Raw genomic sequence first — 26,133 nt, forward strand, 5'->3', positions numbered from 1 at the left:
ACAATCAGTGAGCAGTGTGTCATTAAAGTTATGCATAGGTGGCGAGTACACATATGCTGCCATATTCTCAACAACTGCTTTATGCCATTAATAACCATGCTAAATTTTACTCAGACACACAGCAGCTGTTTCTACTCATTATCCGAGAAATATTACGCATTCAGTATATGAATACAATAATAATCATAAAAAATAATTTCCCTATGACCAAAAGATTGGCACTCCGATGACAAAATAGGCTTATTTGACCACATACTGGCCTAACTCTAGCACCATCAGTCAATGTTCCTGCTACATTTCAAATAAAAACAGCAGAAAAAGATGCATATAGATATAGAAATAGATATCCCTTATGAAATGTTGACATGAGGCATATATCGGCCTGGGGAGGAGCTGAGAGATAACAGGTTGTTAGTCAGATTATCCCACAACCAAGCAGCATGTGTGGGTAGCCTCCTGCGGCTAATGATGTGTCTGGAGCCCTGATGTAGACAGAAAGAGCGAGATGGTGGGCGTCTAAAGAAACTTCTCTTTGGAGAAGATCAGTGCAGCATAGCCGCCTCCGTATGTGTGGTTTAAACTAGATTTTTCGACTATGTGTCTTTACTTCAATGTGAGGTTAAGCATATTCTGATGTTGCAGTCACATCAGCTGAATAATAAAACAACAGTTACCATGTTGATTTTCGATAGTTTCACATAATAGTCATAATAGTAATTTTACATAATACCAATACAATGTTTTGTTTTTTAATTTAAGGGAGGACAACATGGTTTCGCATGTAATCAAGTATACTGTACTCCATTAAATGAGCAATGACTGGCAAACAGATTTGTGGTTTATTCTCTGAAGAGGGTATTTTCAACAGGCAAATGCCTTTTTTACAACCCCCCCGTGTCATTTAATTTAGTCAGGCGCAGTCGAGAAATAAGGAAATGGAAGATTTATTTAACAATACAGGTATGAAAGAGGCCCAGAAAAGATATATGAAGAGAAAGAATAAATCAAGTTCTTTTAATATTCTGTGAAAAATTAAAAAAAGAAAAGAGGCTCAGCAACAAAAATAAATGTATATTGCTCTGCACATACTTTTATAAACATTCTGTGTGAGACCATAATTAAATTTTTTTTTTTTTATAAAGAAACTTAAACGAAAGTTCTGGCATTATTTTAATAATTTATACAAAATACATTGTTAAAAATGTTGGTAACAACTGACTTCCACTGTAAGGGCAAAAAAAACAAAAACAGACATTTAAAATATTTTCTTTTATGGTCCACAGAAGATGATGACAGATTTTAGATTTTTGTGTGAACTATCCCTTTAACACACTCGAAAATGTCAGGGAAATAAAATGCAATTAATCTTTTGTTATTAAATCATGAAATTAGGTACAAGTGTTTTAAAATGAGTCTTTGAAAAAGATGCAGTGTGATAACAGCCTGTAAATTCTGGCTCTTCATAATCTATGACTCAGTCCTAAGGGACACCGTCTTATATAAAACCTACACGGTGAAACTGCCAATGTAAAATCAAGCCATATGGAGCAAAATAAAATTAACCAGTGGAAACAGTTTTAACCTAAATACAATTAAGTATGACTCACAGACCTACTTGAATCGAAAAAGAGGCGATTTTGAAACAATAGGCACGGTTTTGCACATTATCGTGCATGTCTAGCATAACCCACATACACGGCTCCCACAATGCATTGCATTTGGTTAAAATGGAGGCATTATCCATGCAGTAGACAAAGAGTGTGTTAGAATACTTTTAAAATGTCCATAACTCCTGCTCAGCGACGACTCAATCATTGTGTCGCTCATCAGCAGGTCCTGGTTTCCCGTTTTTCGCCATTGGATGATACGATGGGCTCAAGTGTGTGAACAGGACTCGATCCCACTATGTCATTCTGTCTCGGACCTGTGGGGAAATGCAGCAAGCTGGAACTACAAATCCCAGAATGCAAAAGTGAACGGACTACTATAAGGGGCTCTGATGGGCCGGTTGGTGTAACTGATAAATGGATGGGTGTGGTCGCCCTGTTGTGCAGGTCAGAGGTCATCTGTACGTTTAAAGATGGATGCGACTGACTCTGGATGTTATGGGTGCACAGAGACAATGTGTTGCCAGGACTCCCACTCCTAACCTGAGGAACCAAACCACTGGACGGAAATGCCGCCAAGCCTAGGAGTGACCCGCCATTGCGGGGAACATGGTGTCCTAGATAAGGAGAGTTGGGTGTGGTTTTAGAAGTCTGACATGAGTTTGGCTGACTCTCTACACCCAAGGTGGCAACCCTTTCCTGGTCGGGGCAGCATGGAAAATAGGTTGAGTGAGAACTGGGAGCTTGATGGAGGAGCTCTATGTCCCCTTCCTGCCCCAAGACGGAGCCTCTTTCCTGGGCATGGCTGCGGCTGCAAATGCACGTGTGCCTGGATCCTAAAGAATCTCTCTGAGATGCCTCCGGCTGCAGGCAAGGACCACCAGACATGTTAAAGGCCAGTCTAGATGGCCAGTCTGTGGTTGAGGAGGCCACGCTGGTACAGTTGGATGATGTATGACAATTGAAAGAGCTGAAGGGAGTGAAAGAGGACGTGAAGTGAGGTGGGGTCACGTGCATATGCAGGAATTGCATCATTTCGTAGAGCTCCTTGGTCAGTGAGGACACTTCCTGGTTCAGGTGGTTCATCTGAAACGGAATCAAATCAAAAGTTTATGTCAGAATATTAGTGAATGACAAGTAATGGTGATGAACGTCACAAATACTATTTAATATAAAGAAAAACTGTTATTTAAAACTGATTTCTTTTGATTAACAGCAGGTTTATCTTAATACCTCTGTATTGAGTTGACGAAGACTCTGTCTGACCTCCTCTGTCTCAAGGAGAAGGTTTGCGCCAACCTGAAACGGGTCTAAAAGAACCAAAAGAAGTAAGAAACAGACCATTTTTATGCAAAATGTATCATAATATCAGATATATCATTTCCACCAGGATCTTATTTTTTTTTTCCGAATTATTGCAACCTAAAATGACTTTGCAGCACGTTTTCTCAGTTATTTTAAAGTGGAAGTGAACCAGTAACAATGATGTATTTGTGTTTGTCAGTGACAGAAGGAGTACAATTAACGGTGACCTGAATGTGCATAATGAGTGTGTTTACTGTACATGTACATCAAAACACCAGTAACTATTGAAAATAATGTGCACACTGAATAAGCTGCCAGAATGCCAATAAAGGTGTTTACATCACAAGGGAAATTGGGGTAATGGCCAAACCATTTTTGACCTTTTTTCAATAATAGAACACTATTTAAAGTGTGCGCATGACCTTACAAGCTGTCAGGTTATTAAGAATAACAGGTGTAAGATTGTGCATGCTATTGCCTTAATAATGTAATAGTACACTGAAGACATGTGAACAGCACATTGACATATTTAGTGAAAGAGTCAGTTTGATTGGCCTGGGATTTATGGATCGTGACTGGCTAATATTGCATTCTTTTGACCTTATTTGCAATTTCAAGATTGCAAAATCCTGGAGGGACTGATATTTAAGATGCAGTTGTCTAAAACATAATTGCATTAAAACAGCCAAAATATCATTATTAGTCTAAAAACTTACAGAGTGTTTTATACAACAACATTTTTACAGTAAATCAAAACCAATGGTTCTCAACCAGGGGGCCTCAACAAATTTGGATAAAAATAAATTTTTCTAGTAATGTCAAACTCTAAAATATTTTTTGAGGTAGAAATATCCATAATAAGAGGGATTTTGAAAAATGTTTTGGACAGAGGTTTGAGACAGAGATTGAGAACCACTGAACATAACCATAAGGCACTAGTCTAATATTAAGGGAGAGTCCACCTCACCTTTGACCTCTGTGTTAGGAGATGGCTCACTGTGCTCAACATTGAAGTGAAAAGCATGTTCGTTGTCCTCAATGCCATCAACAACCCTACAGGACAGACAAAAGGATATTAGTGCATCAATAATCAATATTATCTGCTCTCAATATCAATAATATTTGTATATGGCTGTTTCCATTTTCTAGAAGTAATGCCATTGTAAATATAGTTAAAGCAAAGACTATAAAAATAATAATAATGAATTCTAGTTTCTTCTCACCGGGGGCTCAGGTCCAGCGGGCTGACACAATTCAGGGTGGGAATGAGCAGTTTGGCTGGTCTGTGGCAGGAGCTCTTGTCTATTCTTGGAGCGGGAACTGCAGCTGGAGACAGATCATCATGGGGTGGCATCTGAGGAGAAGGGCTTTGAACCCGGGAGCTTTGAATGGGCGATCTGCAGAGACGAAGCATGCTAAGGTGCCGAAACTCCTCCCCTAACATGGTGCTCAGATTAGGCTGAGATGAAGGACCGCTCAAGCCAGAGAGCAAGGGCTTCCTGCCCAGGTCCTGTCCAGCATCCTCCTCTTGCTCTGCCTCCACGATAAACGGCAGCTTGGAATCATCAAAGCACTCCTAGAAGTAATAGAAAGCGGTAGAGAAAAGAGCCTAAATGTAGTGTCGGTAGTTGCTATGTTATTACCTCTTTATTACCAGTCCAGAATATATTTGAATGCGATTAGTCATAATCACAGCCTTAAAGGTGATTGTTTTTAGTTCATTTGTAGAGCACAGGAAATGCATGAATTTGTGTGCAAAAAACAAACACTGCTTCTTGGATACTGCACTGTAGAAATATTATTTAAGTATTAAATAATTATTTAAGTATTAATTTAAAAAATGCTGTCATGTTTTAAAACATGTTGTCTTGTGAAATCAGTTTGACTTGTGAGTTTATTCCTCCATTAAAACGATTGCTTCGATTTTTTAATAAAACAAAAAAGTTTTCTCTCATGAGTATTAATGTGCTGAATATTTATGTAATGTTGTCAGTAGTTTAATCGCTTTGCTCTTTTTGCATGACGTACACTACTTTTGAACTTTCTATTCATCAAAAAATATAAGATAATAAAATGTATCACAGTTTCGACAAAAATATTAAGAAGCCCAACTATTTTCAGCATCGATAAAAATAAGAAATGCTTTTTGAACAAATCAGTATATCAGAATGATTTCTGAAGGATATGAAAATTCAGCTTTGACATCACAGGAATAAATTACATTTTAACAAACATTAAAATAGAAAACAGTTATTTTACATTATAACAATATTTCAATTACTGTTTGTATTGTATTTTTTGATCAAATGATTGCAGCCAGCATTAGAGACTTCAAAATAATAATAATAATAATAATAATAATAATAATAAAAAAACCGGAGAATATTACACTGAACAATTTGCACAGAACTCTGTCATTAGAGCTATCTAATCTAAGTAGATCATTGTTACAGCGATGGCAAATTGTAAGTCATGGCAACATGACATCTAAAATGTACTCAGAGGATTTACTTAAAATAATTAAATAGCTCAACTGAACTCAAAAAAGTCATGAAAACACTTGCCTTTTTTATTTTCACAGTGTGGGGTTTCATGCTCTCTGCTTTTGCGAAAGAACACTTACAATTATTTCACTGTTCTGTACGTGCCATCATGTTCTTATGAGCTTCTGTGTGTGTGTGACTCTGTATCCCTCCTTTGGTTTGTGTGCGTGTGTAGCTGTTCTGATCATTAAGACAGCTGGCACAGCAATGAGACAGAGGGTCAGATTGCTAATTCATCTGATTCAGGCACATCCAGATGAGGTGCTGTCTGCCAACTCTGATGTCGCGCACACACACACGTCTGCAGTTCAGAGTGACACTAATAATCACGAGCTTATGTAAGGTGGCCTTTTGATAAGTATGGGTATGGCGGTGCATGTGTGCAAGCATGAGAGTGTGAATGGAAAGGTTAAAAAGAATGAATAAAAGTCAAAATTTTGAACAACACTCTAAAAGTGTATGATAAATCTGCTTGTTACCTGTGGGAGTCGAGTTGAGCGAGAGAATCTGGATTGGCCCTGTTGAGTTAGAAGAAAATCCTAAATACCATAATCTGTCTGCTTATTAAATGAATGGGCATGATGACATAATGATTGAGATTTAATTATCATGTCAGAGGGACTTTCTATTTTACCTTTCTATTTATAAAAAAAATCCAAACAAAACGAATCATAGTTTTCACACAAATATTAAGCAGCACAATGGTTTTCAGCATTTATAATAATGTGAAAAGTTTGTTGAGCCCCAAATCAGTGTAATGGTAATAGCTAAAACTTCAACACTGAATGGCTGCTGAAAATTCAGCCATCACAGGAATAAATTACATTTTAAAATATATTTAAATAGAAAACAGTAATTTTAAATAGCATTTATATTTCACAATATTACAGTTTTTACTGTATTTTTGATCACATTAATGCAGCCTTGGTGAGCAGAAGAGACTTCTTTCAGCAGTATTAAAAATCTTACTGTCCCCAAACCTTTATATGATAAATTATATAGAAAAATAAAATATATAGACAGAATATATGTTTTAAAAAACTATTGAAATGAATTATATGTGATTGTTTATTGCAACAATATGTCCCAAAACAAACAGATAAAAGGACATGAAATAATAATTTAATTTAAGATTGAATTATTCATTATATGAAAAGAAAGGGACAGCTGAATTACACAAGAGACTAGCAGAGCAATGTAAGAAAGTCAACTGAAAAGACAATTATATGATCCATTTCTATTGTGTGTGTGTGTACTGTATGTAAGGCACTTTACCTCTCTGAGGTTGTAGGTGAGGTTGTGGTGTATGTCCTCATTAAAGCGGCTGACATATTCTGGGTAGAGCTCCAGAACCTCCTGCAGCGCTCTGACGCTGATGTACTGTAGATCACAGTAGGTCAGAGCCTTTACATCTGCGTTAGCTTTGATCACCTGATCCTTCCCAGGCAGGTCAGCACCAATCAGGTCTCCCTTACCTGTACACCAGGCAAACACGTTATGTTGCATTCACGCCATGTCGTAATTACCGTAGGCTCGAGATGACAACACGTGACTTCCTATTTGGAGCTGTTCATGTCCTCGGACTGGGAATTATGAATTTCTATAGCACCACTAACCACTACCAACGCCTAAACGAATCAGCAATGGTCAAGTGGTACAGCGGTCATGTAGGAGCTCTCAGAAAGTCCCACCTTACAAGCTGTAATTACGAGTTGTACGAGGACATGAACGCTTTTTACATTTTGAAATCTTGACAGTAATTTCAACATGGCGTGAACGCACCTTTAGTACACGCGAGTCAAGCTGTTGTTTGAGTAAATTGCACTAAGATAAATAGAACACTTGCAGAACTGAGCTTATCAGTTTAATGAATTATCTATCAATCTATCAGTCTGACTGCCAGGTTTATTTGGTTTGAGCTGAAAACAGCTCCATCAACCACAACAGCTGGTACTAACATTTAACTGTCAGAGCTGGGTACATAACTTGAAAATTGTAGTCTGTTACTGATTCCAAATGACATGACTTTAGGTAATATAATCAGACTACTTTCTGATTACTCTTAACTTAACCTGTTTATCACATTGATTTAAAGAGGATAATCCTGTACCATAGTGATATAAAAATGCAAAGAAAAAGAAAATATATTCCATTGAAGTGCATTAAACATTACCATCAACGTTTCCCAAATTGTGGTTTGTGAAGGAACTGCATTGAACTGCGTGAATTTAATAAAAAGCTAATATATAATTAAATCATAAAAATGTCAAATTAAAATAAATAATTTTAAAATAACAACAATCAAAATAAAACACTTACTAAAAATGAAATATTTAATTTGTTTACCTGCATGTCATGTGACCATTAACCAACGTCAGAGAACCGTGAACATGCAAATGTGATACTTAATTATTAACCTATTACCTTATATATAATTATATTAGGTGAAATAGGTTCAGATGACAAATACCATTTGGGAATCCCTGCATTACATGTAAATAATAAATAATGTGAATTTGTGCATTTTAATGCGTTTGAAAAACAAAAGCCTTCCAAAGACATAGTAATACATGGTTAAATAACCTACTGAGTGATAATTCAAATACATATTTATGTGTTCATCAGTAGTAGATGCAATGTTGAGTTTTTTTTTTCTGTGTAATTACAGCCACCTGACTAGTGACTGGTCTTTATGTGAATGTCCACAAAACTGGAAAACTTTCCAAATGTATATTCAGAATGTGTAATAGTGGTAGGGTATTTTAGAAAGGAACATTTAAAAGAAGAAAAATAGGAATTAGGGAGAATCAATAAATTATGAATAATTTATTGATGTTGTGTGAAGAATATGTAACCATGTATTCAGTAAAAAAGTAACTGTTGTCTGATTACGAGTATTTTAAAGGGGTCCTATTATGCTCTTTTACAAAGTCTTGATTTTGTTTTGGGGGTGTACTAGAACAGGCTCTCATACTAGGTTGTTTGAAAAACACATTATTTTTTCACATATTTTACATTATTACAACACCTCTCTCCACAGTTTGGCATGAACGGCTCGAATAGTTCCTGTATCAAATGAAGGCCCGCCTTCTGAAATACGAAATGTGCTGTGATTGGTTAGCTGGGCCAGTGTGTGTTGTGATGCCCCTTACCATAGCCGCCTGCGAGCTTCAGTGTAAATATTGCATCAAAATCAAATCAATTTGAGCGCGATTTAAACCCGGATGATTGTAACCACTCTAAGTTCGTCTGCCTTGGGAAAGCTAGCGTGGTGTCTCCGACATAGTGATAACACTCGTTGCCTTCTCTAGTGCAGCTCAACCAGGTCTCATCCCATTCGTCGGTATTTGTGATATCACAAATCCCGGAAAATATGCGTTGTAGTCCAAACGAGTCGTTGGTTGTAGTTTTTGAAAAGTGATTTCTGTTAAATAAAATATCTCCTTTTGAATTGGACTCTGAGCTTTGTAACTTTGCAGATGTTTTTTATGCTCAAACAGCAACATGAAAAACAGTGAAAAAGCATAATAGGACCCCTTTAAAATGTAATTTAATCTAATTACAAGTACTTAATTTTTGGAATCTAATTACGTAATCCAGATTGAATGTAATCAGTTACTAACCCAGCTCTGTTAACTGTTTTAAAATATTGATTTGGCGAGATCTAGCCTGCTGAATCTAAATGGACTGAAAGCACTGCCTGCAGGAAATTGGTTGGATTTGTGTTACATGATTAAGGCAAGTCGGCTCACTTGGTGACTGTTGTGGTAACACCCCTTAACCGCCTTTTCTATATAGGCATTTGTCTATACTGTTTATGGAACATACCCAGTATGGCAAGTACCATGCCGTCCTTGAGGACCTCTAAAGACCCCGAGCAGACGAAGTGCTGAGCATGCAGGGCATCTCCATGCCGAATGAGGTACTCTCCAGGTGCACAGAACGAAGTCTTAATGTGCAAGGATAGTGAACGCAGGCAACCCCTACTGGCGGAGGAGAAGAGCGGCAGCTGCAGAATGTCTTTGTTCAGGTGCATGGCGATGTCCGCCCGCAGCTCGTCTGGGAAGTCATGTAAAAGCTAGCAGACAGGGAGAAAGATGGACATTACCCACAATGCCATGGGGTTATGTAAAGATCATGGCTGCATCTTAAGATAACAAAAACAAAGATGACATCTAAAAGCTGTGGTTGGTTGTCAGTTGGAGTGTAGGCTACATATACAGTACATTTTGGACCATCTACTTTTAATGTCATTTCTAGCAAGAAATTTGTATTGTAATTTAATATTCACTTATCAAGTTCTCTCTGTTTTGTTGTGCGTCATTAAATTATTATGCTGACCTAGATGTCTGTCCAAAATCAGTTTTGGGAGGTACCTTCGTGCGCAAACACTGCCTGCAAAGTCACTGCCTGATAGGGCAGGGAGGCAACAAGTCAGCTAAGCTTTCGGACGCAGCCCGTGTTTAGGTTGTAAAACCATAACCATCATAACCATCATAATCATTATGCGATAGTCATACTCTTTCACTCATGTATAAGATGAAGTAATCTCTGTTAGAGATCAGAATCCATCTTTCAATATGATCTCAACAGGATGCAATATCAGCAGAGTACAGTAGATGTTTGAAGGGCGCTCCTGAGAACCGTTTGCGGTGTTGTTGTTTTTTTTTGGTGTTTTTCAATCACTGCATAAATTAGTAGCATGTCAGATCAGAGTGTAAATGAGCTAGGCCACACTTCAGTTTTTTCTTCCCACACATACACAGTGCTGGGGAGTAACTAACTAAAAGTAGCAGTGCTTTTACAGCAACATGCTACTTTTGCCCTTATATTGGTTTACGCACAAAGCTTTACAAGCTGAAGAAATAATTAAACACACTCTTCTCAATGGTCCTTTTTCTTTTCTCAATGGTTTTGCACTGGAAATGTCAGGTTCATTTTTAGTCAATCAACTCAGATGGTTCATTTAAATCAATTCGAAAGAACAATTCACAGATTCTTTTAAATCCCTGTGGGTATTTTCTGTACTTTTTATACGAAATGCAGCTGTTTACGATCTGCCAACTTGAAAATAGAAATCAGATTGTTTTTCTGTTTTTATTAGTTATATTTAATTTATATTAATCTCAATCTCATTAATCTAATTATTTTTATCATGTAAAGGACTACTCTGATTACAAAAATAGATATTTAATCTCTTTATATAGTACTGTTTAAAAGTATAGGGTCAGTATGATTTTTTTTAATGTTAAAGTCTCTTATGCTCACCAAGGCTGCTCAAAATACAGTAAAACCAGTAATTTTGTGAAATATTATTACAATTTAAAATAACTGTTTTCTATTTAAATATATTTTAAAATGTAATTTCAATGTACTACAGTCTTTAATGTCACATGATCCTTCAGAAATCATTCTAATATGATAATGATGCTCATTAAAAATTTCTTATTATTATCAATGTTGAAAATGGTTGTACTGCTTAACATTTTTGTTTTCTAGATAGATAGATATAGATAGATAGATAGATATCACCTCCTTAAAAAAACGTAGTAGAAACTTTTTGTTAGTGCACTATAGCTAAGGGATTTTAAAAGAATAGCTTTGACTTTAGTTTAACTACTTTTAAAATAGTAGCTTATAACTTTTTACAGTTTTAAAGTAGTTTCCCCAACACTGCACTCAAGATCTTCCTGTTTCGGTTTTAATTAGATATAGGTCTTTTCATTGTGGGCAATACAATTACCACTGCTATAACAATGACAGTATTCAGCATTAGTGTAAGCCTCAGAAAGCTATAATTAGCCCATTGAAAGTAGATGTGACCCAGATCTATGCTCATGAATTGTTCTCGATCTGATGATACTAGTATGTTATCAAACTCTGATGGGGGCTTTTACACGCTTAGAAAAAAAATACTTAATTGGGGTTCTATATATAACCCTTTATATTGTCCTGTACTGAACTCTGTAGAACACTTTATTCCAAAAACACTCTAAATAAAAACAAAGAACTGACCTGAGCTTCCACTTGATTAAATGTTGAAGATAAAGCAAGTGAATTAAACTGTCATGGCACCATGTAAACATTGCAGTCATATGCTCCACATGGCATGGTTTGTAGGGTCTTACCTCGTTGGCGTTGATGCCATTGTTGACAGACCAAGTGGTCTGGAAGTACTCCAGCATGCGCTGCTTCAGTTGCTGGGGCAGGCGATGCACACGGATAAAGTCCTTTAGATCCTTCATGCGTGTGTGGTAGAGCGAACGGCGGGAGTACATGCGCTGGATGATGGCTGTCACGTTTCCAAACACCACAGCGTGCATCAGGGCTGTGAGAAGAATGCGAGATAGTGAGAGAGTCTTGAATAATTGGCTGTCTGAATCATCTCAGTGAACAATATGTTCTACATCTTAAATTAGATACCGAACTTTCTGGAATTAAACTATATGGATACCAAAATGAGGCTCTCTTAACCTACAAACAAGCTAATTATACATCAGGCCTGAAACACGCTGGTGAACACACCCCCGATAAGCATGGTACAGATGGAGAAGATCTTCTCAGCGTCTGTGTTGGCACAGACGTTTCCGAACCCAACGCTAGTCAGACTGCTCAATGTGAAGTAGAGCGAAGCGATGTAGGCGCTGCGCAAAGATGGGCCGCCAACTGTACCATTCGTGTAAGGAGTCTCCAGACGCTTGCCCAACTCCTGTAGCCAACCTATAAAGGACAGGAACAGTGGAAATAGAAGGAAAAAATAGGGGATTGAAACATCAAATTCATATTGACTTAAAAAATCTAAAAGAGAAGCTATCAATTGATATGCACTACCATCCAAAAGTTTCTTGAGCATCAAATCAGCATATTATAATGATTTCTGAAGGATCATTTGACACTGAAGACTGGAGTAATGATGCTGAAAATTCAGCTTTACCTTCAGGAATACATTTTAAAATATCTTCAAATAGAAAGCAGTTATTTTAAACTGTCATAATATTTTACAATATTACAGTTTTATTGAATTTTTTTTATCAAATAAAAGCAGCATAGAGAACATAACACTGTTCTTTTAATCAAATAAAAAATCTTACTGAGCCCTGAACTTTTGAATGGTAGTGTATTTAACTGGCATCTTAATACACAGAGAAACCATTCAGTCCCTCACCGATGTCCCAGGTCAGGGGGTCATTGCTGGCAAGCTCTTTGCGTCCAATGACGTACCAAACACAGGCCAACCAGTGTGCCAGCAGGGCAAATACAGACATTAGTAGTGTCAGGACCACAGCACTGTACTGAGAATAACCATCCAGCTTCTGCAGCAAGCGCAGGAGACGCAGCAAACGCACGGTCTTCAACAAGTGCACCAGGGAAGTCTATCAAAAAACACACACACAGTTAGCACAGCTTTACACTATGAAAATGATGATAAATATTAAAACATCAATAAATAGAAGGGAAATCATCAACTCTCAGTCAAAGGTTTACATTTGTATTTATCTGTATGTATAACTTTGGTTTACCCTGTATGAACCCACTACTGCAATATACAATCAATATGATTAATAAATAGGATGAGTCACAAAATTACATAACATAGCATAGAACAACCATATTCTATAGTATTTAAAAGTTTAATATGTATTCTCACCACTGAGATGTTGAATAAATAGAGCAGGTCAAAGGGCAGAGCAGCGATGAGGTCCAGGATGAACCAGGTAGTACAGTAGTGCAAACAGATTGAGCGAGCATCATAAACCACCTGACCCGCAGGCCCAACGTAGGTGGTTCGGAAATTCAGAATGATATCTAGGGAAACAAATTAACACAAAAGCAAGCGAATTTAGAAATATAATTTGTTTACAGCATTCAAACATCGAATACTATTTCTCACCAGAACACTCATGAGTTCATAAACAGTGCCCCTTCAATCGAACACAAATATTGACGGTGAATGCATAAATATTAAAAACACGCTAATTAGAGTGATGAACCCTCGTACATGCTGGACTGAATAAATATTCATGAATACTGTTCTGTGCAGATCCTTATTTCATGGTACATTTAGTCTAATCAACCAATTATTTTACCACATCTGTGTACATGAGGTTTATTAAATTACCACTGGCTTCAGGTCACAGTGGGGCTTCCGTATTATTATTATTATTTTTTTTAATGAAAAGAGATTTTGTTTTATGCTTTGTGCAAAAACTCGATTATATCGGGAGTGTGCATTTTAAAGATGGTCTCAGTTGGGAATGAGGGTGTGATTGTCACTTTGTTAACATGTTTAAGGTGAAAGCAGCTCTGAGCTCTGCAGATGTCGGAAGTTAACACTGTTTAAAAATGTAGGATACAATTTTCCACAAAATCACACCACACACCGAGGATGAAGAGCATCTCCACAACTATGTCGCTGACAAGGGTGGCTCTGGAGGTGGAGTCACAGTCCGGGTTGTCAGGTTCGCTGTCGTCAGGGGCGGAGAAGCAGACGTTGTATGGGACGGTGACAGCCACATAAAATGTCGCAAGGAGGATCAACCAGTCCCACAATGCTTTGCACACGCTGTAATGAAGCAAAATGAAGCGGGATTTCTGCACCGATGCCACCTTGTATTCCGGGAGAGTTGGCTGTGAAAAAACATGCTGTGAAAAACATGAAAAGAAATGTCTTTTTATTTCTATTTCTACACCGACAAACGTGCTTCAAAATTTATTTGAATGATAAAACTTACACACTTCAGGAAAAATAAACTAGGATATAATCTTAAGATGTCATTTTTACCAAGAGCCTCTTAAGTGGAAGCATTTTTTTTATTTTTTTATGTGCAAGCAAATTATTTCTCAGCAGTTGATTTGACTGCTGTTATAAATCATAAAAGCCGCTTCAATTTCTTCTCCGTAATTCAGCCTTTTAGCCTATAATATTCTGACTTTAATCACGGGCGATCTAAATATTCTTCACTACATCTTTTGTGTGAATGTGGGCCACGCCGTGCCCGTGTTATTGGAGTTTTTAAATTAACTGGCGACCCAGCATGCCCAAATGTGCAATGTGCATGTGCTGTCACCTCATTAAAAAGAAAAAGAATAGTAACCTAATAGAAATGGTTTCTTGCTACATTAAGCATGAACCAGTAACCTTTCAAAACGTTTGGTTATGATGGACAGAAGTGGTCTACCTTGCTACAGACTGACCTTGAACTTCTGCTTTTAAACTGCTAAAGTTTCTAACAGGCAAAACCATCTGCACTAGATAAAGTTCACTTTATCTAAAAAGTTATTTAAAAATTACAAATTAAGATATTCACAGAAGGACTGAAAAACTAAAAGTCTTCAAAACAAATCTCACAGTTTCTCATTAAATAGTAATTTGTGCCTTAAAAAACATGGTGATATCAAACACTGCATGCCAGTTCATAGAAGGCTGCGCTTGATGTTTCGTGTCTGTGAGTGCAAAAAAGCTAAAGATGGATTCAGTCACTTGCCATGAAGATATGGAAAGGCATTTGCAACAAATCAAAAGGTCTAACTTTTGCTATTGCTTTCTGAATGCAGCAGAAATAAGTGTTCATTGATTCTCCACACCTGCTGCATTCAGAAAGAATATTTGAATAGCTTAAGACATTCATAAAAGTTGCAGGTATGGCTCATAATGACACACAGCAGGAACATTTAACATTTGCTGTGAAATGCCACGGCAACTCTTAATTGTACCTCAACACAAGAGAGAAGGTCCTCAATTCCCTGTTTCTGATTCACAAGCTCTCGATTAATCGGAGTATATTTCACTTATATTCCTCTGCTAAAACTATAAGTTATACATGGCAGTATTTCATGTTGATTCAAATCATATCTTTGAATTATTCAATAAAAGAATCGGCTTGTAATAGTCGTTGGTTTTTGGGAATATGGCTACACTGGTCATGCCATATGTTTGTTTTTGCTTGCAGTTCACAAGGACACTCAAATAAAGATCTTTCTTGCCATTATTCTTTTTATTGTGTCACATTCAATACAGACTGCAACCTCACAGACAGCACCTTATAACTTATTACTATGTTGAGTGAGCACAAGTACAAGAACAAGAAGAAATCAGCACAAATACATTCACACAGCCATTGAAATAGGCATAGAGTATCTTTGGATCTTATCTTTGGATTTTAACAATCGATTGTTCAAAGATTGGATATAATTTTTTTATTTTTACATGAGATTCAGATTTCAAATCTTTCGGTCTATAAAAATGTGTCATTTGAGACACATCAGACTTTATGTTCAATATTTTGTACCATATTAAGACCTACACTGTAAAAAATAAGTGTAATTTTAACTGTAAAATTTTGTAAAAACACTACGGAAAAAAACTGTTAATAGGTTAACAGTAAGTTCCCGTACTATATACAGGGAAAAACTGTAAAATATCTAACCAGACATTTCATGTCATTTTACAGTAAAATGCTGTTAATTTTACTATTTTGTAAAAACTACAGATTTTTTTTTACAGTGTAGCTAACATCTACCGGTATTTACAGTCCAAACTTTTCTTGCCTACCGGAAAGACATATTTTCAAGATGTGCTTGGAATTGTTTTCACTTCTAACTCTAGCTTCTTATTCTTCCATGGGTATGTTTGAATTTTTGTAGCTTTCATGCAGCTGCGAGTCATCTCTTCATCACTGAACGTTCAATAGACGTGATTTCTTATGCAAAGCCAGTTGTTCACATATAATTAATTAAGGCATCATAATGTAGGTGTTCAGTGAGTTGTAAGGATTTTGGGAACGGTGTGTTCTTTTCCAAGCGTGAGGACTGATTGTCCTGTACAAAGGGCTGGTGTCTGGTATATTTATTTATGAAAGTAAGGATAGTCGGCTTGCCAAAATTATTTTGTAAAAACTACAGATTTTTTTTTACAGTGTAGCTAACATCTACCGGTATTTACAGTCCAAACTTTTCTTGCCTACCGGAAAGACATATTTTCAAGATGTGCTTGGAATTGTTTTCACTTCTAACTCTAGCTTCTTATTCTTCCATGGGTATGTTTGAATTTTTGTAGCTTTCATGCAGCTGCGAGTCATCTCTTCATCACTGAACGTTCAATAGACGTGATTTCTTATGCAAAGCCAGTTGTTCACATATAATTAATTAAAAGGCATTTACATCATAATGTAGGTGTTCAGTGAGTTGTAAGGATTTTGGGAACGGTGTGTTCTTTTCCAAGCGTGAGGACTGATTGTCCTGTACAAAGGGCTGGTGTCTGGTATATTTATTTATGAAAGTAAGTATCGTCAGCTGGACGTAAATATAGAATATTCTGCTAGATATCAACACATGAGGCTGACCTTTTCATTTTAACAGCTACAGTAGACTTCTGTTTCATCTTGTTAGCTGGAAGCACCAGGACATTTACTCTTTAAAAGTGTCAACAGTTTGTAAGGTCAGTCATTACAGAACATAATGTCAGAGAACAAGAATCTCATCTTTATATGCTGCACTAAAAAATAATAATGCATTTTCTTTACCAGTATTCTCATCCATTTTCCAGGAAAAAATACTTAAAATACAAGCTAAATTTACTTGCATTAGAATGAGAAGCAAAATTGTGTATGATAAAGATTTTTTATTTCCCAGAGTTCCAAGTTTATTTCTTTGTTTTTAGTATAAGTTTGTCATCATATTAAATACAATTTTGGAAGGTTTATGGTTAAAACTATTGATGACAGGGTAAGCAATTTTTTAAATACATATTCTCTGAAGTGTGTTTTTTTCTACAATTTTGCTAATCAAACATATTTGAGAGGAGCACTCAGTAATTTTTCATTAATTTATTAACTGGATACCAGATTACTTGTAAGTGCAACATATTCAGTCAACTCAATATATCAGAATATTGATTCTGATTTACTACACTCCACAAAGGTGAGTGAGAATGATTGTGGTTTTCATATCTACTTACATTTGGCAGCTTCCTTTTGCTCCTATTGGTGAACTGACAGGTCAGGTGGTACAGGACGCTGCGGCCACGCTCACGAGCTTGACTTAGATGAGTTCGACTGGACTTCCTGTTGTGAGTACCATCCTCTGACACAACAGAAAAACACAGCGAGTAAATAAGATCAATTATTATTTGGATCAAACAGGCTCACTGCCAGTCAGTTACCTTCTGTGGTGGAGCCGGGATGTGATTTGCCATACGAGTCAGTGATGTTTTTGAAGGATAAGAGAAAAAGAACCACTTCTCCTTTCTCATTTTTAATAGGGACAATGTCCAGCTGACACCAGAATGCAGTACCTGGGTTCACAGAAGAAAAACTATGAAAGCTCCAGATATGTCTACAAAGTACAAATGTACACTACTGGTCTGAAGTTTGGAATAATTAAGATTTTTTTCTTATGCTCAGCAAGACTGCATTTATTTAATCAAAAATACAGTAAAAACAGCAATATTGTAAAATATATAACTACAATTTAAAAGAACAGTTTTCTATTCAAATATATTTTAAAATGTCATTTATTCCTTCTTCAGTGTCACATGATCCTTTAGAAATCAAGAAACCTTTACTTTTATTATCAGTGTTGAAACAATGTTGAAAACTGTGATAAGACTCTCATTCAAAAGTTTAGGGTAAGAAACAAAAAAACGAACTAAACTTTTATTCAGCAAGGATGCATTAAATTGATCAGAAAATGACAGTAAAGACATTTCTAATGTTACAAAAATATTTCTAATTCAAACAAATTCTGTTCTTTTGAACCTTCCATTCATCAAAGAAAATTCCACAAAAATATTAAGCAGCACAACTGTTTTCAACATTGTTAAATATAAGAAATGTTTCTTGAGCAGCAAATCAGCATAATAGACTGATTTCTGAAGGATCATGTGACACTGAAGACGGGAGTAATGATGCTGAAAATTCATTCATTACACTTTAAAATGATTTCAAACTAAAAACAGTTCTTTTAAGTTGCAATATTTCTTATTACAGTATTTTTGATGGTAAACATGAGACTTCTTTCAAAAACATAACTATTCCAAAAAACTATTATATTTCTCATTTTATGAAGTTCTGCAAAAGATAATTATACAATGAATTGTCGTTACCGTTCTTCCTGTAATAGCGGACCTCCGTCTGGAACTCTCTCTGTCCTTCCAGGGTTTTGTCCACCTGCTGAGTGACTCTCTCGCTTGTTTCCTGTCCGTGCAGGAACTGACATGTGCATGTCTTCTTCATTACCTCTGTACGTGCAAACCCGGTGAGCTCACAGAACCCATCCGAACAGTACACGATGGGGTACCCGCGACTCCCCTGAGCATTTCCCAGCAGGAAGTTACTGTCTGTACACACCGAATATAGACACACATAGGAAAGAATTGGAAAATGGTGAGATGTAAAAAGTCACCCACTTTGCTTTTCATAAATGTACAAAATAAATGCAGGCTGTTTATCATGTAGAACGCTGTATGCCATATACTGTATTAGGCTACTCTCTCATTCTCGCCTTCTCATTAGCATGCTAATTATAGATGTGTGTACTGTTTCCATGGCAACTTGGCTATTCTTTTGCAGGGGTGGAGGAGATTATATAAGAATCAATTGTCTGTGGGTGCTATTTGTAAAAAGAAGTACTATGGTGGCCTCTGGTTCTGGATCAAACAGTCTTAGCTAAATATTTTGGTCCCCAAACTGGACAGCACTCTTTCCCTTAATGCTACCAATCAATTACTTTCAATGAAACCACAATGAATATGTACACAAACTATTATAACAGACAAGTGGAAATAATATATGAATCAAAATTCAGTTTGTGTCATTATTCCCCATTAATATCACTATTTTTTTTCCCACTCAGACATTCAGATGAGCTTTGGTAAATAATATTAATGGAAAGCCATTATTAAACATTGTTAAAGACATGGAAAACATGTAATTGATCAGTATCACGTTACACTTTACACATCTACACAAAGCATTTCATCCATCCATGCATTCAATTGTTCCTTGCAAGAATCAATAGACAGCACTGGTGCAGAGAAACTATAAATAAAGCTTAAGTTAGATGCATGACCTCACCATCAACCTCAGCACACAGAACAAGCCTATAGTGTGAGTGCTGCATCTGCGCCACTGACATAATGAACGAGAGTATGAGAATATGAAGCAATTGAGGTTCCTAAATGAGCAAATAAACTATTCAGGGGGATCAGATTTCATACACTTACTGAACTGATATGCGTACATAGGAGAAAGGCACTTGATATCTGACTGATATCTTTGCTTCATCTGTTGCTAATATTATTTCATACTATGATATTATTGATATAAAATTATTCTGTTACAGTTGACATACAAGATTGTACTTGAGATTGCCAATTTGTCTGCCCGTTTTTAATGTTTATCATTATCACAGGCTGGAATCTGTCTGTGGTATCAGATAAGCTAGAAAGAATGCTGCTTGTTATACTACTCCAGATGCAAAAACAAAAATATGCTTAATATCAACCTGTAGAGCTAGATCAAGCCCAAAAAAGGCCAACATAAAACATGAAGACAGCATTATAAAGAACATTGTGGTCTTAAATTCTGCACAGAAACATTTCAGGCATCAGCTTACACAACACTACAAAATAGTTAAGAATGTGTTTGTAATATAATAATCATGTTATACAGAACTATAAGTGGGGATAAAATAATAATAAATAATAATAATAAAACTTGTAAATTACACATCTATCTTAATTACTTTACATAAAAAATAAATAAAAAATTAATTACACATACATTTACACCACGCACACACACACACGCGCACACACACACACTTATTTGCTTGTTTAGTGCTGCAGGTTCAGAACCGGCCACACAAAGATCACTGCAGGTGCATGTAAAATGAAAATCATTAACACAACAAATTAACGTGTTACTGTATTCACAAGTTAAGTTTATAGAGACTAAAATTGGTGTTCATACCATGTGTGTGTGTGTGTGTGTGTTTCTTCACACATACAGTCTTTTCCCTATCAATCCATTCAAATACACACTGTTATTGCCACAGAAGCCAATGGTTATGACAGATTCTGCTTTCCAAGATGGTGAGATGATACTGTGCAACTGACAGCTACGAAAACTATCATTATGGGCTGTGGTATTAAGGCAAGATGTTTTTGGTATCTTGTTGCTATGGAAATATATATATAAAAAAAAAGCATATGTCTGTGTGCTTATTTCTGTTGCTGAGGTTACCAGGAAACAGACTTAGTCTACAGTTTATTTTTAATTGAAACTGTGAAAACAGGTTCATATCCATGCAATTGCAATCTAAGGGAAAATATACAACCGTACATAAAGAAATAGTGATGGATAAAGTACTTGAAATCCACAGACTTTGGTAGAAATTAAAGTCACAGTTTAGAATATTACTTGAGTAAAAGTAGATGTGATATTTATTGTACTATATTTATTTTTTAAACATTAAACTTAAGTATTGAAAGTAAAAGTACAAGTCAATTCAAAATAGAAAAGGAGCAAATAAATATTTTAAATTGTTCTATACACCGTTTGAGCAGCAAGATTGTGTTCAGTTTTAACTCTTTCTTCCATTTTGCATCTTTGGTTTAGCATAAGAGCCACTTCATCTGGTACGAAGACTCTTTCATTCCAACATAAGAAAACAGTTTTTGCAAATATGGAATCTGCATCTGAAGTGACATTTAGATTCATTTAAACAGACCGTTTAATGAAGCTCAGAGGGGATGCATTTAATCAGCAGTTACAAATACATTTTGTTTTAAATAATGTAATAAATAATCATTAAATATTTAATAAAAAATTAAATAATAATGAATGTTTTGTTTTAAACATAAAACGATGAATATTGATATTTGAAAGGATTGAAGATTGAAAAGATTGAAATGTGAAATTAGAGCCGCCAGTAGGTGGCGGCAAGTTACTGTTAATGAGCGAGTCATTGAGATTAAATCGATTCATTCAAAAGGTTGATTCATTTAGGAATTAAATATTTGACTGTTTTAATGAATGAGTCGCTGAATCATTCGTTCAAAAAACTGATTGATTTCGTGTTGTTTTGGATTTATTTTCATTGGCGAAATACAGCAAAAGCAGGCATCTAAAATGTAACTTAATACTAACTTTATTATACTTGTATACAATCAATATTACATTTGTTATCATGCTGATATCTGGAGAAAAAAAACGGCACTCTTAGTGTGATACAGATTAACTATATTAAATGATATAAATAAAAAGACATACTGAGGCATTTTGACTCTAATCTTGAATCTTGACCACACACTGATTCATAAAACCTGCTTTCTGGCAGTCTCTGTTCTTCCGACATTATTTTGTAGTAAGTAAGGAATATGCTTCAGGGAAATGTATCGGAGTAAAAGTATACATTTTAATTAAGAAATATGTTGGAGTAAAAGTGAAAGTTGACAGAAATATTAAAACTCAAGTAAAGTACAGATTCTCCCAAAAATACTTAAGTACTCTAACAAAGTATTATTACTTAGTTACATTACACCACTGTAAAGACATTGGTTTTTCAAAATACCTGTGACATTTTCACTCTTACGCTCTTTCTTCCAAAATGACTAACAGTACCGTACACAATTAACAGGCAAATAGCAGGATGAGAAAATGAGAATTATGACGCTAGCGAGGCTTTAATTGCCAAGAGAAAGCTGCTAATAACTGCAAACAAAACACTCACACAGATGCTAAAACTGAGGTAGGCTAATAGCCAGCCAGGATGCAGGATGCTACTGAACTTGCACCAAAACATGACATAACAGTAAGAATTTTTTATTTATTTATTTTCTTATATTATTATTGTTATTATTATTTTGGAAATAAATATACTTTTACTCAGAAAGGACACAATAAATGCACCAAAAGTGACAGTAAAGACATTTATAATGTTATTAAAGGTTTCCATTTCAAATAGATGCTGTTCTTTTGAGCTTTCTATTCATCAAAAAATCCTGAAAAAGTATCACAGTGTCCACAAAAATAATAAGCAGCACAACTGTCTCCAACATTGATAATAAGAAATGTTTCTGAAGCAGCAAATTAGCATATTAGTATGATTTCTCAAGGATCATGTGACACTGAAGACTGGAGTAATGATGCTGAAAATTCAGCTTTGCATTACAGGAATAAATTACATTTTAAAGTATATTTTTTATATACAGCCTTGGGTGAGCATAAGAGACTTCTTTCAAAAACATTTCAACATTAATGTATATTTTTGAAATTTTTAAACAAATCGTTATGTATATCAGTTTTGCCTTCATGCATTCTAGTGTGATTCAAACCATGCTCAAAGTTTTGTAGAACATCAAATTGGATTTTTTTTTTTTTTGCCACAATGCATACCAATTATTTGCAGACTTCCACACTTGATTTTCTTGAAGTCTTTAAAGGGTTTTAAGGGCTTAAATCAATGTCACAGTATTCAGGTCTAATTGAAAGTCTAAAAAACATTTATTTCCTCAAAACCAAAAAATTCAGGCTACTTTATAATGTAGATTGTAGACTGTTCTGCATGATCAATACAATACAGTTTTAATGAAGTACAGGCTATAAAACACAACATCAATTCTTTGTCAAGCACCTCTCTGTTCTAATAATCCTCTCCAGATAAAAGTGATTTAAGTGATTATGAAGGAGAAGGAAAATACGAGAGAGAGAGAGAGGGGGTGATACTGAGGTATACAAATTCTCAACGTCACGTCTCTCACTCACACATGTACATACTGACACTGAATTTAGACAGCCAGTGTTGCTTAGGACGGGTGTGACACGATAGCAGGAGGTTGTTCTGAAAAGTGAGAGAGCAAATGGTCAGCGTGACATTTCATTGTGTGAAAATCTGTCTCCAAGAACGGCAGAGGGAATGATTCATATGATTTAAATGTTTGGCTGTACAGTGAGTTAAGGGCTTTTGTTAAAAGCATCATGCAGAGACATTTTCCCCTACGTTCCACTTACTCAAAAAGCAATGCCTAAAGAGGAGAGGATGAGAGAAAGCAAAAGCCTTTTGCTTATTTTTAGTTAATATGGCTATCACTATTTCTGCTTGTTGAGTGGATGCTGTCATTGGTTTGTAATGTTTCTTATTTTAATTGCCTCATCACACAGGAGTGCTGAGAAGGTGAAAGGCTACTGGCGAAATCTCCTGAGAGCTCATTAAGAGACTCCTTACAGTCTAACCAGGAACTGACTGACACCAGATGCTTCAATGTATCCGATATTCAGGCTGGGTGAAGATGGTGCAAGGTCTTATTAGACGTAAATGAGGAAACGTAAAAAATTGTACCCAGAAACTCTTTGATCATACTTTAAGATCATACTCTTTGATGATTACACTTTGAGTGAAAAGTCTAGTTAAGGTAATTTCAGACCAAAACTTGATGTGAAAAAGCAAAACGAGTCACAGATGAATGGTGTATTCACACCAATAGTGAAATGTATATGTGGTGGGCTGAATGAACCGCAAATTCGCCACACACGTGACAGATCATGAACACTGAATGCAGGTGAAGCAAGTTTAACATTTCAAAGTGAATCCAGTTTGAATCCAGTTAGTTGTTTGTAGTATAAACAGAAAAAAAAACTATATGAAAATGCAATCTTACAAAACCGATTCAAACCACATTTACATGTTGTTTAAAATCTGATGCTTTTCAGTTTGAATGCAGGTGAAATTGTTTTTTAGTGGGGTTTTCTTTGCATTGTTGTATTATTTGTATTTGCATTCTTGCATTATTTGGATCCCAAAATTCAATCTGTAGTGGTGATCAAATTCACATGCGCTGAACAAACACATCTGATTTCATCCCTTCGCACACTCTCAGTACCCTTTCAAAAGGTACTAATATGTACACTCCCTGTTGAAAAAAACCCAGCATATGCTGGTTAGGTATGTTTTGAAGCATGGCAGCTGGTTTGAGCTGGTTTAAGCTGGAACTTAGTTGGTCATGAGCTGGTTTAAGTTGGTCCTGAACTGGTTATAAGCTGGTTATGAGCTGGTTTAAGCTGGTTATGTGCTGGTCCTAAGCAACTAGCTCCTGCTCAGGACCAGCTCATAACCAGCTTAAACCAGCTCATGACCAACTAAGGACCAGCTTAAACCAGCTGCCATGCTTCAAAACATATCTAACCAGCATATGCTGTTTTTTTCAACAGGGCTATAGGTACTAATATGTACCTTTTAGGGGTAAATTAGGTAGGTGTAACTTTTGAAAGGGTACTGCCCCAGTGACAACTTTTTTTCTGAGAGTACAGTCAGTCCTAAAGATTTAATTTGAAAAATGCATCAGATTTGGGTGCAGTGAACAAAGCTTTGAGTAACCTAGATAACTAGATGAGATGAATAAACTCTTGATGAAAGTGATATATACTATATCCTGTATTGACGAATCAGACTATAACACACTGACTAACACCATTGTGTCTGTCAGTTCAGAGCAGATAGGGTCAATTCAACACATTAGCACATGCTATCGCACATTCAAGGTTTAGTCATGCCCAACTTCATGGCTTTAGTGTGCTTTGAGTTCCCTCGACAGACATGATGGCAGGTAGAGAGGGAGTGAAGACCACTCATACAAAATGATCCCATCATCTATTGCCATCCATCATTTGTTCACTCGTGTTTGTACAGAATTGTAGTGCATAACTCCCACACTACTGAACACTGAGTGGCGTTCTTGCAATGAATAACACTTCAGGGTTTTTTCTGTTCTCAAATGTACACACACAAACACTCAAATACAACAGTTCAGCCTAGATTTATGCATACAGCAAAAAGCATGACTCCTAAACATTACCAAGTACAATTTCTCAAGATGATACAACACATCCTTCATCTGACCTACTGATACTAAAATGAGACATTCAGCCGTCAAGGATGGCAAAATTACACACATTCTGTATTTTCCATTCAAGTATTCTGATTTTAATCTTTACTCATGAGGATTTGTATTTTTTCATAATTGAGGTAACATGATCTCATTATTTAAAATATGCATATTTGAAATGTATATATATTGCCTGAAAAATATTTCATGAGCAAAAAATCTTATCTAAAATTTAGTCTAGCCTTTGCAGACTTATATGTTAGCAAATCTTCACTATTTCTTGAGAACTTGACACAGTATAGTTATTAACTAAAACGAATAAAAAATGTTTTCAGTAATTGAAATAAGGTGAAATAAAATAAAATATAAATATTAGATTAAAAATATTTTATCTCCGTAATGTTGCCAACTAACTGAATTAAATAAGTTAAAGTACTAAAGTACATCATTATTATTATAAAATAAATTAAAGAAACAAAATAAAAAAAACTAACATTTTATAAACATTACAAAAGCACAAAACAAAATTACTAAAACTTCAACTAAAATTAAAATGATAACTGAGAAATAAAAGCTAATTCAAACTATTAGTAAATACTATAGTAAGACTTGAAACTCCTTTCACATTTTATATATGAGGTCAGAAGCTGCATTAGAATGAGTTTCAGAGTCTGAAGGTGAAAGCTGGGACAGAGGTTGGAGAAAAACAGAATTACTCACGTGTGCCATCAAAGCGTTTGGCGATGGTGTCAAGAAAGGTGTTCTGAGGGGCCAGAAGCCCTTTCATCACTGGCAT

General features: G+C 35.8%; 1 protein-coding gene across 1 annotated transcript; it reads right to left on the reverse strand.

Annotated features, from left to right (window-relative positions):
• Nucleotides 1–1,281: 1,281 nt before the first annotated feature.
• On the reverse strand, nt 1,282–26,133 carry LOC107687023 (potassium voltage-gated channel subfamily H member 4-like). Its single transcript, XM_016484162.1, has 16 exons — nt 26,058–26,133; nt 18,558–18,791; nt 17,616–17,747; nt 17,412–17,536; nt 13,837–14,083; nt 13,104–13,261; nt 12,621–12,828; nt 11,981–12,175; nt 11,584–11,783; nt 9,284–9,533; nt 6,731–6,930; nt 5,935–5,973; nt 4,136–4,488; nt 3,880–3,965; nt 2,841–2,917; nt 1,282–2,693 (listed from the first exon to the last, which is right to left on the reverse strand). The coding sequence occupies exons 1-16, from the start codon at nt 26,131–26,133 to the stop codon at nt 1,827–1,829; spliced, it is 3,447 nt and encodes a 1,148-aa protein (XP_016339648.1). The 3' UTR covers nt 1,282–1,826.

Source organism: Sinocyclocheilus anshuiensis, unplaced genomic scaffold, assembly GCF_001515605.1.
Source record: "Sinocyclocheilus anshuiensis isolate Anshui unplaced genomic scaffold, SAMN03320099.WGS_v1.1 scaffold1287, whole genome shotgun sequence".
Lineage (NCBI taxonomy): Eukaryota > Metazoa > Chordata > Actinopteri > Cypriniformes > Cyprinidae > Sinocyclocheilus > Sinocyclocheilus anshuiensis.

What these genes read in the sequence shown, in the direction of transcription:
- LOC107687023 (XM_016484162.1), bottom strand. Translation starts at nt 26,133, where the DNA reads ATGCCAGTGATGAAAGGGCTTCTGGCCCCTCAGAACACCTTTCTTGAC. An exon ending in CCGCTATTACAGGAAGAACG is followed by an intron (nt 17,748 to 18,557) that starts GTAACGACAATT and finishes CTGTGAACCCAG; the next exon opens with GTACTGCATTCTGGTGTCAG. An exon ending in GCTCAACTCGACTCCCACAG is followed by an intron (nt 4,489 to 5,934) that starts GTAACAAGCAGA and finishes TATTACTTCTAG; the next exon opens with GAGTGCTTTGATGATTCCAA.